The sequence below is a fragment of the Penaeus chinensis genome, chromosome 13 (genome assembly GCF_019202785.1).
Source record: "Penaeus chinensis breed Huanghai No. 1 chromosome 13, ASM1920278v2, whole genome shotgun sequence".
Taxonomy (NCBI): domain Eukaryota; kingdom Metazoa; phylum Arthropoda; class Malacostraca; order Decapoda; family Penaeidae; genus Penaeus; species Penaeus chinensis.
The window spans coordinates 23,987,010-24,001,451 of NC_061831.1; the positions used below are offsets into that span (position 1 = coordinate 23,987,010).

General features: G+C 47.9%; 1 protein-coding gene across 1 annotated transcript in view; it reads right to left on the reverse strand.

Annotated features, from left to right (window-relative positions):
* Nucleotides 1-1,868: 1,868 nt before the first annotated feature.
* LOC125031629 (zinc finger protein rotund-like) overlaps nucleotides 1,869-14,442 on the reverse strand; it is a 127,528-nt gene continuing 114,954 nt past the window's right edge. Inside the window, 2 exon segments of the mRNA XM_047622513.1 lie at nucleotides 1,869-5,142; nucleotides 5,144-5,643. Of these exon segments, the coding sequence (XP_047478469.1) occupies nucleotides 4,641-5,142; nucleotides 5,144-5,643 (1,002 nt within the window). The 3' untranslated portion in view covers nucleotides 1,869-4,640.

The window sequence follows — 14,442 nt, forward strand, 5'->3', positions numbered from 1 at the left end:
CCAACCAGGAACACGAATGCAGCACCATAGCATATTCATTTCTTCAACACATAGTCGAGTGATTTAACCGTATGAAGATAACATGATTTCCCTTCACACTTGCCTTGCACATATATACATACCGCACGGAGCCATCGGGCAGCTACTCTTAACAATCCACAATACAAATGTGACAGATTGAAAGCCCAATTAATCCTTACGTAATTTTTTCGCGCACAGTCAAGGCGATTATCATTTCTTCCATTTTTGGCATCAGATGCCCTCATCAAATCCGCACCGGAACATTGGACAACTGTACGAGTCAGCAGCGTGACCACAGGGTCCCATGGTGTTCCCCCCGCCCAGCGCCCACGCCCGCGATGCGCCGCCGCCCTCTTCTTCTCCACGCCCGCGGCGGCGCTTCAAGGGATGGCTGCTGGGGTTCGCTACGCCTCTGGGCTAACCTTACACAATTTAGACAGCGTTACACACTGTGAAGAGTGAGATACGGCCTGGCGCTTGCAGCTAGTCTTACGGCCATGCAGTGGGTTGATGGGCCCGCCCACGATGAACCAAGTGGGCGGGGCCGGTGAACCCACTAACGGTATGCAAAGGTCAGCTCAAGCACCACGCCGGGTCACCCAACTTACTAATATCACACCTTGAGAAGCGCCTAATTGATTTCCCAATCATATGTGGCAGTAACAAAAAGAAAAAAAAAATACAACTATAACTTCAGCGTCCTAAAAAAGACTCTCTCCTCACGCGATTAATTCCGTAGGTCTTGGAGGGGGTAAACATCAATGAATAAACAGACTCAAAGCTGGATACATGAACGTCACTGGGGAACCGCACCGGCCACTCGCGAGGCATCCACACTGAGGACCGCGTTGTCAGGGATCGAGTCTTGCGCCGCGCCGTCCGCCGCCACGAGCCTCGTCGCCTGCGCGAGCGCCGGCAGTCCCGCGAAGGACCCGGGCCGGCGGGCGATCTCGGCTCCTTGGGTCTGGCGAACAGACCGTCGTGTCGGGCTTTTGACCTTAGCGGCAAGGTCAACTCCTGACCCGCGCACAGACCAACAGGTCATGCTGTCCAGACCGCGGACATTCGTCAGCGAAGAGGGAGGGGAAGGGGAGACATCGGGATGTTCAGAGGGGAAGGGGAAGACAAGAAAATAAAGAGCAAAGACGCAGTTGTTTCAGCTGAGGGGAATGGACAGAAAGAAAGAACGACAAGGATGCAGGAAAAAAATTTCTTTTACATCAATTAAGGACCTTTTATTCTTAACCAAAGAGCTCTTGAAAGATTTGGTAAGCCATGCACGCAGCTTCAATCACACTGCGAGGATGTGCGGGCGAGCCTTGCTAATCCAGACACCCGGGGAGGCACGAGGCTTCGGCCAAGTCTAAACATACTGCAATGTTTCTTCTCTGAGTTTCCACCGCGACTAAAACACTGTGGTCTTTCCAAAGAATCTACAATGATAAAGAGGAAGAATTCCATTCACGGTTATTTATATAGATCATTCTTGACACATTTAGATTTTTAAAAATTCTTACATACATACATACATCCATACACACATACACAAATACATGCATACATACATGTGTATGTGTTTGTGGACAGTCAGACAGACAGACAGACAGACACACACACACATGTATGTATGTATATGCATGTGCGTGCGTGCGTGCGTGCGTGCGTGTGCGTGTGTGTGTGTGTGTGTGTGTGTGTGTGTGTGTGTGTGTGTGTGTGTGTGTGTGTGTGTGTGTGATATATATAATGTTTTTATGTAGACATGGTGTGTGTGTGTGTGTGTGTGTGTGTGTGTGTGTGTGTGTGTGTGTGTGTGTGTGTGTGTGTGTGTGTGTGTGTGTGTATGTATGTATGTGTGTATGTATGTATGTATGTATGTATGTATGTATGTATGTATGTATGTATGTATGTATGTATGTATGTATGTATGCATGCATGCATTTAATTTTGAACGAGCGAATGCTTTCGCGAAGCCTCGTGGCCACCCCCGCGTGGTTCTGGACGAGCGCGCAGGAGGCTTCCCGGAGGAGAATTGTCGTGGAGAGCACAAGCTGTTCGTTCACGCTGAAATCTGCTCTGATGGGTTCCGCTCCCGGCCGCGACAATCACCACTTCAGAACACAATCAGACGAGCTTAGCATGAACCAAACGAGTCGTGTTGAGTACGAGAATTCCCCATAAGTGTGACCTTTTTTTTACGAGCCGTTTATAACAGTCAACACCTGAATTAACAATAACACAAACATCTGTTAACGTGCCAAAACGAACAAGTCGCTATGTTGAGCAAACATATTTTGATGTTTAAGTTCCTCTCACAGTAACATCATATGGGGAGGTCGGACTTTACTGCGGCTACTGTACAAAATATCACTCACACCTGACAGTTTCAGAGCCACATTCAAGATCCCTGCCAGATGAGGCCATTCAACATCGACGAATTGTTGCCGTCTGAGAATCTGTAGAAACACAGTATCACTCGTTAGGTCACTACAAATCCCTTCAAATGGATGCGTAAGTTTATGTATATGTATATATATATATATAAAAAATGAGGGTCAACAGCTTCTTCTTTCAGTACGTATCCTCAATGCGGCCCTGCTTACAACAGTGTTAAGCTACTTTTTTTTTTTTTTTTAAGAATTCGAACATTATCTTCCCACATTCATTCATCCATTCGGACACCTTTTACCTCCTTTGTCTATCAACATCACGTTTTTTCATATTATATACGACAGAAGATGTTGCTACATTCTATTATCCATGCAAATATATAGAAAATGAACCAACGTTATTCTAATATTTCACTCCCTATATTCGTAAGTACAAAAGGAAACGGAGTAACAAGTCATACTAGCTATGTTCGCTACTGAGTACTTCTTCATTAACCTTCTACCCATGCATAATACAGAACTTTTGCGGCATACAAAAGTAGTAGTGTCCGTAAGAGACAGTAGTCAAGGTGTAGTACCTGTTTTGAATGTTGGCGGAAGAATGTAGATTACAGAGAAGTGCTGAATACTGTAACATGTGGAGTTTTGATGCTTGGCCCCTGATTGCCTTTATTAAGATTCGACTGAAGTGAGGTCTGAAAATTGTATTAAAAGGGCATGATGAAGCGAACCCCTGGCCAGAATCACTTTGAAAATCTACAGTCTTCCGAATGACAGAGTCATCACAAATAGACCTTTTTACAATTACTTGGTCAATACATTATACTAATCTTCATACAAAAAACTTGAAATTATATTCTTTTAAGGACACGTGTTATTGAGTCTGCCAGAAGCTCTTCCTAAGACCCTTATTATCTGTTTCAAAACGGGAAACTTGCTACTACAAGAGACTTCAGACGTTATTTAATACACACACAAGACATGACGTAGAAATAATCGTATACTTCCTGGATGGAGGAGGTTAGTACTGCCCGCACACAAGCGAGGCAGTCTTGCGTGGGCAACGAGGTTTAGGGTGTGGGAGTCCTGGTCCAAACACTGGAGGACTCTAGGGGTGGCCTTGACAGACGCCAGGGCCTAAGGACCCGAAGACAGGGGCCAACTGGGTCCAACATTACAATGTATCTAAAACAATTTCATCTGGAACCGTCTATTTTCTTTTTGGAGGTAGGACATACAGAAGAAAGATACGGGCGTCCGGGCTTGCTCAGCGACCTGTTTGTCAGCTCTTACACAAATCTATCGTCCCCCAAGGCCGGAGAATTTTGTAACATGATGGTTGTTGAACATCTTTCAGTGCTGAGCAAGTCAGTACGCTTGGTAGAAACAAGTTAGGTACTAAGATGATCAGGGAAACAGATGAAAAATACAATATTTTCATAGAAAATCACGTATACAATTTAAAATAAAACAAAGTGATGTTTTGTGCTACGGTTAAAGTAAAATTATGGTTGGGGGAATCTATGGGTTTCGATGGATGGTGGAAGGCACCATAACTAGTAACAGTATTGCTTGTTTAGCTATCACGATATCGGAGAGTTGCTCACTATAACAGTGAAGAGGAACGTGAACTGTATTCTGGTGGGTTTGTACGGGAGAGCGCTTGGCTGCTGTTTGTTTCTTTTTGATGCCGTTGGTGCTACACATGGGGGTGGGGGCAGAGCTCCACTAACACTACCACCTCGCTCTCACTCCACTCGACCCCAAACCCTCTCCTGTCCCTCACAGCTCTGCAACCGTTTCGGTCAGTCCTCAACAGTGGCATTTCTAACAAACAGACGTGAGAAGCAGTTCCTGCAACACGAGTGTACTCTTGCGTTTAGTGTGGTTATTGCACATTTACACTAACGTTTCCCTGCTAAGCGAGCGTTCCTTAGAGTCAGGCGACTTGTCTTACAGACCTCGTCCAGCTATCACCGGGCACGTATCACAACTCGTCACCGGGCCCTCACTCGGGGGCACCGGCCATGACCACTGCTGCTGCAAGGCGGCGCCCTCTCCCGTGCCCTTGCCCCGTGCCATCAATACCCTGTATTCAGCCCCTCCTACCGGCATGGTCCGCACGCGGCGGCCCCTGCACCGTAGGGAAGCGCCTGAGTCGTGGGCCACCTGATGCGGCCCACTCTCAGTCGACATTGGAGCCTGGGTGCGGCCCGCGGTCCACTCGACACACTATTGAGTAACACCCTTGTCCTTCAGGAGCAAGTCGGAGTTCATAGTGGGTTGGTGGGCGTAGTTGCGGATCTGATGGAGCGAGATGAGCTGGTTGGGGAACTGGTTGGGCTTGACGTCCATGGAGGGCATTTGTGTGTGCGTCTTGGGGAAGCTGATGGGGTCGTACGGGAAGTAGCGCTGTGATGATGACGCCGCCATGGACAGCTGTGTTCCACCGCTGATGGGCAACATACTCGTCTGGATGGGCGTGAATGCCGACGACGTCTTTGTAGCAAGGGAGTCGTACGACATGTTTGAGACAGGCATGTGGGCGGGAGTGTGGCGGATCTCCTCCGCACGAGGATCAAGGTGGTCACGGCCTAAGTGACGGGAAGGATCGAGGGAGCCCTGAAGACACGCCTCCGACATGCGGCCGTCCATGGCCTCGAGAGCTGTGGTGTCAGGCTTGGGCCAGTATGGGTTCTCCTGTCGCACGCCGTGGCCAGAGAGAGGGCGGCCTCTTGTCTGCCCGCTCAGCATGCTTCTGCATGTGCTTCTGCAAATACGTCTCCTGCGTGTAGCTCTTGCCGCAATACTGACAGATGTGAGTCTTGAGGTGCTTGCTTTCCTTGTGCTTGGGGATGTGCTCCAGGAGAGAGGCCTCATCCACGAAGCACTTGTAGCACGAGTTACATTTGTAGGGTTTGTCCGTCTGATGGCAGCGGGAGTGGCTCTGCAAGTTGGACAGCTGACTGAAGGCCTTGTTGCATCCCGGGTGGCGGCACTTGTAGGGCTTGTCGCCGGTGTGGGTACGGATGTGCTGCTGCAGATGCGATAACTGTGTGAACTTGCGCTGGCAAATCTCGCAACGGTAGGGTTTGATACCCAAGTGAATCCTAGTGTGCTGGGACAAGTAGGATGAGTTGGCAAAGGCTTTGGAGCACTGCGAACACTTGTATGGCTTGGCTTCCCGCATGTGGATCTGAGTGTGCAACTGCAGGTCGGCCTTGCTTCCGAAGATCTGGGGAAAAGAAAATGCACATTAGAGTCGTGATGCAGATACATGTGGAACACATACATATGTAAACGTGTTTTTAATTTAGTGTATTTGTTTCTATACATACATACATACATACATATGTAAGTGTGTATATATATATGTAGATAGATATATATATGCATAAGTCTATGTAGTGTGTGTCTTTGTGCGTGCGCATGCGTGCGTGCGTGTGTGTGTGTGTGTGTGTGTGTGTGTGTGTGTGTGTGTGTGTGTGTGTGTGTGTGTGTGTGTGTGTGTGTGTGTGTGTGTGTGCGTGTGCGTGTGTGTGTGTGTGTTTGTGTGTGAGCGCGCGCGCACGTGTGCATGGGTGTATAAACTGAATCATACAAATAACACATCTTAAAGCTAATCATCACGCAGATCAGCGCCACTACAGCACGGCAGTCAAGCCGGCTGATCAGCGCCGCATCTGACCCGGCCTTGGAAGGTCACCCGCACGCGTGCTTCCGCCATATACAACCCGCCTAACAAAGCAATTTCCACCCCCAACCCAAGTGCTAGACTCGCGCCGGCAAACAACCGCGCCTAAAGAACGAAAAGATGCGCCGAATACATTAGAACCGAACCCCTCCGCAATTTGTCTCTTCTAAGCGTACCATTACAACGGCTGTTTACAAATTAAAAATACCGTAATGTTTACCTAAAGAATGGCGCCATAAACACTAAACGCCTGCTCTGTAATGTTATGACTGTAATTACCTACAATGAATCCATTTATATGCTGAGCCGCCACCGAGGCCGCCACCGAGGCTAACAGGCACGTGGGGAGGGGGGGGGGGGGGAGCACCTCCGCCGAAACCCCTGATTACCTGCTGGCCCGCCGGACTCTCCGACTGAGCCTTCGGCAGGTCGCGGGACGCTCTCGCGGGGCCGTAATCCCGCCACGATGATTTCATACACTTCGTGACTCACATTCTTCCTCATGGGCGTTTATCTGTCGCATGACTCACTTGCCTCATAGGGACTCATTTGCATCTAGAGGACTCGACTGCCTCATGATGATGTCCTTGCCATGCGGAGAGCGAATTAGCGAACTAGAGGAGGTATGTCAATGATCGCTGGCATATCACCGTTTGTCGATTTCTGTTATAGCATTGAAAATATTCACAGACAATATCATTAATCATAATTATGTTATCAATATAGTTAGAATGTCTTCCCTTCCCAACTTTTCAACAAATACTAAATACAAACTGCAAATATATTCACCATACAGTCACAAAAGAGCACGAATAAAAACTAAAACTAAAACCGGACAAACATAGCAAAGGGAAACATTTCTAGCAGCTGAGAACGTCTTCCTTCACACTCCCGCCCACTGCCAGCCCCCGCCGCAACCCTCGCCCGCACACCCAAAGAAAAGGCAGGATCCCTTTTTATTAGATAATAAAAAACCGTTACCGTGGCGCGGACAGATCCATATCCCGGCCCATGCTCAAGGGTTAGCCTTCGCTCAGGATACGCTATCATGGCGCTGTCATCAGCCCTCAGCAGAGGATTCTTCAGGCCTCGGACCCCGTGAGGTCAGCTCCGTTCTCTCGTTCGCCATTGCAACTTATGTATGGCTGTCGGTCTGTCTTGCTGGTAACGTTACGCGGAGTGCGACAACATGGAACTAATTTTGCACACATATACGAAAATTCATGGGTGAGAAATAAATAAATCATATAGAAAGATAGAAATATAAAGATAAGAAAAAAAAAGAGGAGAGAGAGAGAGAGAGAGAGAGAGAGAGAGAGAGAGAGAGAGAGAGAGAGAGAGAGAGAGAGAGAGAGAGAGAGAGAGAGAGAGAGGACAGAGGACAGAGACAGAGAGAGAGAGAGAGAGAGAGAGAGAGAGAGAGAGAGAGAGAGAGAGAGAGAGAGAGAGAGAGAGAGAGAGGGAAGAGGGAAAGAGGGAAAGAGGGAAAGAGGGAAAGAGGGAAAGAGGGAAAGAGAGAAAGAGAGAGAGAGAGAAAGAAAGAATGAGAGTGAAAGTGAGAGAGAGAGAGAGCGACAGAGAGAGCGACAGAGAGAGAGAGAGAGAGAGAGAGAGAGAGAGAGAGAGAGAGAGAGAGAGAGAGAGAGAGAGAGAGAGAGAGAGAGAGAGAGGATACATAAAAAAAAGATAGACAGATAGATAGGCATACACGCGAGAAAAAAAGAGGCCGACTACGCCACACGGACCATTTCTTCGACCCCTGCTCGCGAAACATCACCAGCGGCGTCTCACTCTCTCCCTCCACAGCCGCAGCCAGGGAGCAACAGCGAAAAATCACGTCCCAAGGATCTTCCCGCCACGTCATATATATCACAGGATCACGGACGAATTCTGACCTTAAACGCAACAGCGAGCGCAATATAAATACAAAAAGCAAATCATTTATCAACAAATCTTACATCCGCGAAGAAGAAATACTCGAGGCGATTCGAGCAGCCCGACTGCGCTCGGCTCGACTTCTTGGCCCCGACGGCTGTGAACTCGCACGCCGAAAACGCTTCGCAGAAACGGATACAGGAAGGATCATTTTTTTTCCAGTTCCAAGATGAAAAATGGCCTCAGTCTCCCACGTGGTCAGCCCATAATGTGCAGCTTTTTTTCTTTCTCTCTTTCTTTCTTCTTTCCCCGGTCACATCAAGACCACCAGTGTAAATAAACCCGTAACAGACGGATGCCGGAGTTTAAATCGCCAGGGAATAAAGACACTTGCGGTCCTATTACTCAGGGATGAAAGTGGTCGGGACAGGCGGCTCGGCGGTTACGTCCTTCGCCACAAAAGGCTACCGTAAGAGGCTGCGAATGTTGCCAGATAGGAGGCGTCCTTTTTTTTCTTTTTTTCAAACTTTTTTTTTTTAAGGTAAGGATAATTTGATCCGAATATATATTTTTAAAATGTAAGGTTTCTTTTGATTTGTTTTCTATTATCACGGCAAGCGAAACGTGCGCAAGTTGAGATTTTCCCAGCGACGCCGTTCCTTCTAACGATGTTCCCCGTCTAGTGTCTGTTGAGAGGAGGCGCGCATCTCACCTGTCTATCGAAGCTGAGCAGTTTCACACATAAATTATTGGGTAAAAAGGCTGCAACAATGGCTAATGCCTTACATAAAGAAGAAATGCACAATGGCACCCGAGTCGGGGCGAGAGAATCAAAGAAATCGCACAAGGGAGGGGCCAGGCGCGCCATCACGAGGGGGAGCGTGGAAGGACGGGCGAAGGAGCGTTCAGCCGTGATTGCAAATTAATTCTTTTTTCCCCTCTCTCTCCCTCTTACTTCGCAGCTGCAAGGAAGGCAATCAACAGCACAAAGAAAATAAGAAAATAGATACATAAGACCCCTATTCATTACCGAATATCCCCTTAACTATAGAAAACAGTACATCAAAAAAATAAGAAGACAAGCGATAAAGAACGGACCAGAACCGTAGGCATAGTGCAACACAAGCCCCTATTCAGCCGCGGATGGAGAGCGACTGTTGCTCACGTAGCCCTACAATGTCTCTTATCTGGCGTCCCCGGGAAGCAAAGGACCGACCGGGGTGCAATAAGGAGAATTGATTAGAGCTGAAAAGGAGCTTAGGGGTCGTTTGTTGCTCCAGTGGATATGAATATCTGAACAGTCGAGGTGATAGGGCGCCATTTGGCAAGCTCTTCACTGGCCGTGTTTATTCGTTTCAGGGCTGAATAATCGATTTCCTTCCGCGAGTCCAGACGGACCTTAATGGATAATTGAAAGAAGCCCTCCGGAGGCGGTCATTCTACTGCGTTTTTCGCAATGTCAGCTCTGGTTTAATCTCGGAATCTTGCGAAAATACACGTGTAACTTATACAGGCGCGCACGTGTACGTGTTCATGCATTATACACATATGTATGTATGTATGTACGTATGTATGTATGCATATATGTACACACACACACACACACACACACACACACACACACACACACACACACACACACACACACACACACACACACACATGCATGAGTGTGTATATATATATATATATATATATATATACATAGATACACATACATATATATTACATATCATATATTATATACATGCACACACACACACACACACACACACACACACACACACACACACACACACACACACACACACACACACACACACACACACATAAAGCAGAGCAAACATCTGGGTTTCCGCCGCAACAGTTATCTCACCGAGCAGTCCTCTATAAAACCTATAACCGAATCAATCTCTCTCTTTAAAAAAGGAAGAAAAAAAGACCTGTGAGAATCCCGTAAAAAGGTAAGTTCCCAGGGAAGGGTACAGAAGCAGGAGTAATGGGGCAGGGGTTATGGGCCACGGGCAGAAGGGGGAAGGGGCAAGGGAGGGGCAGAAGGGGGAAGGGCACGGGAGGGGCAGCAGTGGACACAGGTATGAAAGGCCGTGTCAATGGTAACGAGAGACCATCTCATGCGGTGGTCATTGTCGTGCTATGGCTACCAGGACGCGGCCTACCCTGGCAAGCTGGTAGCCCGGGGGGGGTGGGGTGAAGAGGGGATTGGTGCAGGGGGTAAATTTTGCCATGATTACCCGAGATTTACCCCCCTCATAGGAGAGGAAAGGAATCGAAGAGTTTGATGGGATAAGTGTATGGCGATGATGTAATAATAATGGCAAAGAAAACGGATTCTCTCGGAGAGGGGAAACTACAATGCTTCAGCCAAACGCATTTCCGACTCTCGCCTCGCAACTCGCACCAGAACCAGGTGGCTCGCGAAGGCTAAAACTGGTGTAAATACAGGTGGAGATAATAAAAAAAAAAAAAGTGAAAGGAGGAAGAGAGGGGAGGAATGTCCTAGGAAGGAAGGAAGGAAGACCTATGCCCCTTGCCCTCCCCTTTCTGCCCAAAAAAGGGAAAAGGATAAACCGCTAAAAAAGGAGAGGGAGGAAAGGTGCCATAATGGCTACGGATAATCCAAAAAACTGAATAGAGATAAAAGGACACAGGTGGAGAGGGGTTGTCACGGAAGGAGGGAAGGGAGGGGGGGGAGGGAGAGGGGAGGGGTTGAAGGGGTATGAGGGAAACATTTACCGATGGGAAACTTCCCCTTTTTTCTCCTTTCTTTTTTTTTCTTTTTTTAAGGTCCGCTGTCCACTCCCTTCTCCGCGGAATCTCATGGTGTTATTTTAGGAATGCGCAGTTGGTGTGTTTGTGCGTGCGTGCGTGAGAGGGAGAGCGGTGGGGGGAAGGAGAGCGCAGGGAGACGGATCTACAAACCCAACGGCATTCGGGGGAAAACCGTGTAACGTTGGTCATTTTTAACAGACACTAAGAATTCGTGCAAGTATTCGGGATGCACGCGACGTGTGTATGTGTGTGTTTGTCCGAGCGCGCGTTTGCGTGTATGCTTGCATGTGCGTGTCCGTGTGCGTATTCGTGTACACCTTCGTAGTCTATGCGAGTGTGATGAATATGACCACACGAGCCCTTCTCCCACTGGACGCCATGCGCCACTGGCAGCGACGGAAGGACCTCGGCGCCGCACAGGAACTCCTTAATCAAATGAGCGCCGTGCTGATCGGTCGGCAAAGCGTCCGTGTCCGTAATGACCCCGGGGTGTACTTACGTGTGCGCGGCATAAATCACGAGGGCGGGAGAAGATCGGGTGGTGGTTGTGGCGGCGTTCTTGTGTGTTCTTCCCTCTAGGGTTTTTTTTTTTTTTTTTTCTTTCTCCCTTTCTTATCCGTAAATATGAGATACATTCTATTTTTTTTTTATCTTCTCTCTCTCTCTCTCTCTCTCTCTCTCTCTCTCTCTCTCTCTCTCTCTCTCTCTCTCTCTCTCTCTCTCTCTCTCTCTCTCTCCTGGGATTTGTATAATAGAACATACATTACTAATACTATGCGATGGTAAGATACTTAAACTACAGCCTTCCAAACAAGAAAAAATACTGGAACGATCTTCAATTTCAAACAGTGCCATTTCCCCCCCAAAAGAAGATCGATTATTACCATTCAGTATACAGCATATTCAGTGTCCAGTATACTGGCTTAGAACCGGGGACTCGACGGGATCGCATGCAGCGCTGGGGCCGAGCACAGAATAGCTAATCCTTCGTCACATATACATTTCCGCCAGTGACTTGTGTATGATAAAAGTAAACCCAGCACTCCCGAGTCACGCCAGCTTGTTATCGATTTCCGATCCGCAGGAGACTTTCCTTGCAAAATAAAAAATAGAAGTCAGAATCGATGTTGGGAAGCGAGCGACAGGAGTAAAGACAGGAGAGAGGCCGGGGTGACTAAACTATTTCTCTAATTACTTTTTTGCGGTAGGTGAGAGGTGGGGAGAGGGCGGGAGGGAGGGAGAAGAGGCAGAGTGACGGCTGGAAGGAGGTACAAGGAGGAGGGGGAGGGCGGGAAGGGGAAGTAGAAGGGGGAGAAAGGGGAAGAGGAAGGGAAGGGGAGGGGTTGGTGGGTGAAGGGAGGAGGGGAAGACTAAGGGAAGGGAGGGCGGAGGCTACACCCTCGCTAACTGGACTATCACTAGATGAGAACATCCCGGCAAAAGAACTGACACAAACTGATATCCCATCACCCATACCCCGCCCATCATATGCCGCGGCGCCGCCCTTGGCCCGGACACGACAAGAGCGCGAAGGGCCGGCGGAGAGTTATCCGTGGCGAGATTGATGGCGTGGGGAGGACTAAGGTCTCTCGGCAGCGGCGGCGGCGGCGGCAGGAGGCTCACTACCACCAGCCCGCATTCAACCATCTAACCAAACCAGGCATTGCTCTTTCCTGCAAGAGATCGTCCGCCCAATGCCCCCGAAGGCCCGACAGGGTGTGGATCTAAGCCTTGGTTTCGGATGCGACGGCCAAGGAGCCGGCATATGGACGGCGACGTCTGCGCCTCTTGGAAACCCATTCTCATTAATACAACGTCTGGGTTATGTAGATCAGGTACTGGATGGAGAGTCAACCATTTCCAGTCTTAAATCCAGGTTATGCAGCGACGAAAACTTGGGACCAAATATGCCTTGCTATTTTAAACCCGCTCGCTCGTTCGAATCACTTGCGCTATCAAGTTAGTATTAAGAATGACGCTTGCACATTATCACGAGTAGGAAAAAAATAAGAACCGCATTATTGCTATACTACTTGAGTGCACCAAATGTTCGGGGAGAGAACGAAAAAAAGGCTACCTGGCAACCCCGACATGCTCGCCCCGCGGCATAAGTTGCAAATCGGATGCCACAGTGCACGACAAGTTAAACCACCACACCCAATGATCTGGAACCCTTAAAAAGCTCTCCTGTTCATTTCGCTATCGCGGCGAGCGCCACTTGGCCGATTTCTTCGGGTGCACTGGCTATCGATATCATTTTAGCAAAGTGTATGCAACGGGGTGACTCATCCGTGCTCGATATTTTTTTTTTTTCTTTTTTTTCTTTTTTTTTTTGGAGCAGTGGGTGGAAAAGGGCGGCGCGGTGTGAGGAGTCAGGGTTGGTGGGTCAAGGCGCGTTCTCACATACATCTCGACCTGCCTGCTGCACCACACCTCGCCTCGCTAATTTGAAAGATGTGTTGTCCACGGGTCGCTTTGTCTTGCACTCTCCGCGCTCCGCTTTCTGACATTCTAAAGGTTTATCATTTCTTTTTTACGTATCATTGTTTATTTTTCTCCCTCGCTTTTTCATATTCTGTTGTTAACTGACGAAGACTTTCATATTTCGATGAAGAAATACATCAAGATCAAGAGCTCTCTCTCTCTCTCTCTCTCTCTCTCTCTCTCTCTCTCTCTCTCTCTCTCTCTCTCTCTCTCTCTCTCTCTCTCTCTCTCTCTCTCTCGCTCTCTCTCTCTCTCTCTCTCTCTCTCTCTCTCTCTCTCTCTCTCTCTCGCTCTCTCTCTCTCTATGTCTCTCTCTCCCTCCTCCCCCCTCCCTCCCTCCCTCCCTCCCTCTCTCTTCGAAATATAACAAGGGCAACTTTCTCTCTCTCTCTCTCTCTCTCTCTCTCTCTCTCTCTCTCTCTCTCTCTCTCTCTCTCTCTCTCTCTCTCTCTCTCTCTCTGTGGCGGTACTTCTAATGACAGCCTAATAACGAGAGACGGCGTCACGCTCACCTGGTAGCCGTAATTACGTTAATAAATCACGATATCATCCGAGAACAAAAGATCCATCGCGGCAACAGGTAACCCGACGACTTCATCACCTTAACGCGAAAATTATGTTTGTAGTCTTCCTCTTCTCATAACAATAAATTCCTTATAAGAATAAAATATCTCAGCGTTAAAACTCATGAACTCCGGACACAAAGAATGCTGGTAATCTTGTCGTATTACTGTCATCACTTTACTAACCTTTCTTGTCTATTACCTACAAATGCGGGGCAAGTGTCGGGCCAATTCACAAGAGAACATAAACCAAATAAAAAATATCGACTTCCATTACAAGTTAATCAGGAAGACATAAAAATGAAGAGAAAAAAAAAAGGATGAAGCGACAACTGACTGACTTGTTCTAAACTCGGAATCATAGACAAATAAAATAAAAACTGAACTAAGACCAAAAAAAATAACAAGCAGAAATAATAAAAGAAAGAATAATGATAACATCAAAATAATTAAAGTGTTTGTAAACGGAGACATGCTTTTTTTTGTAACCATGTTCTCCCGTCGGCCTGGGACTGCGGTAGGCTCATGATTCATGACCATAGAAACTGGATAAATAACCGTACCGCATAACAGACCCCGCATTACCAACCTCCGCCATTTATATCACTTAATTCACTATAACGGACTT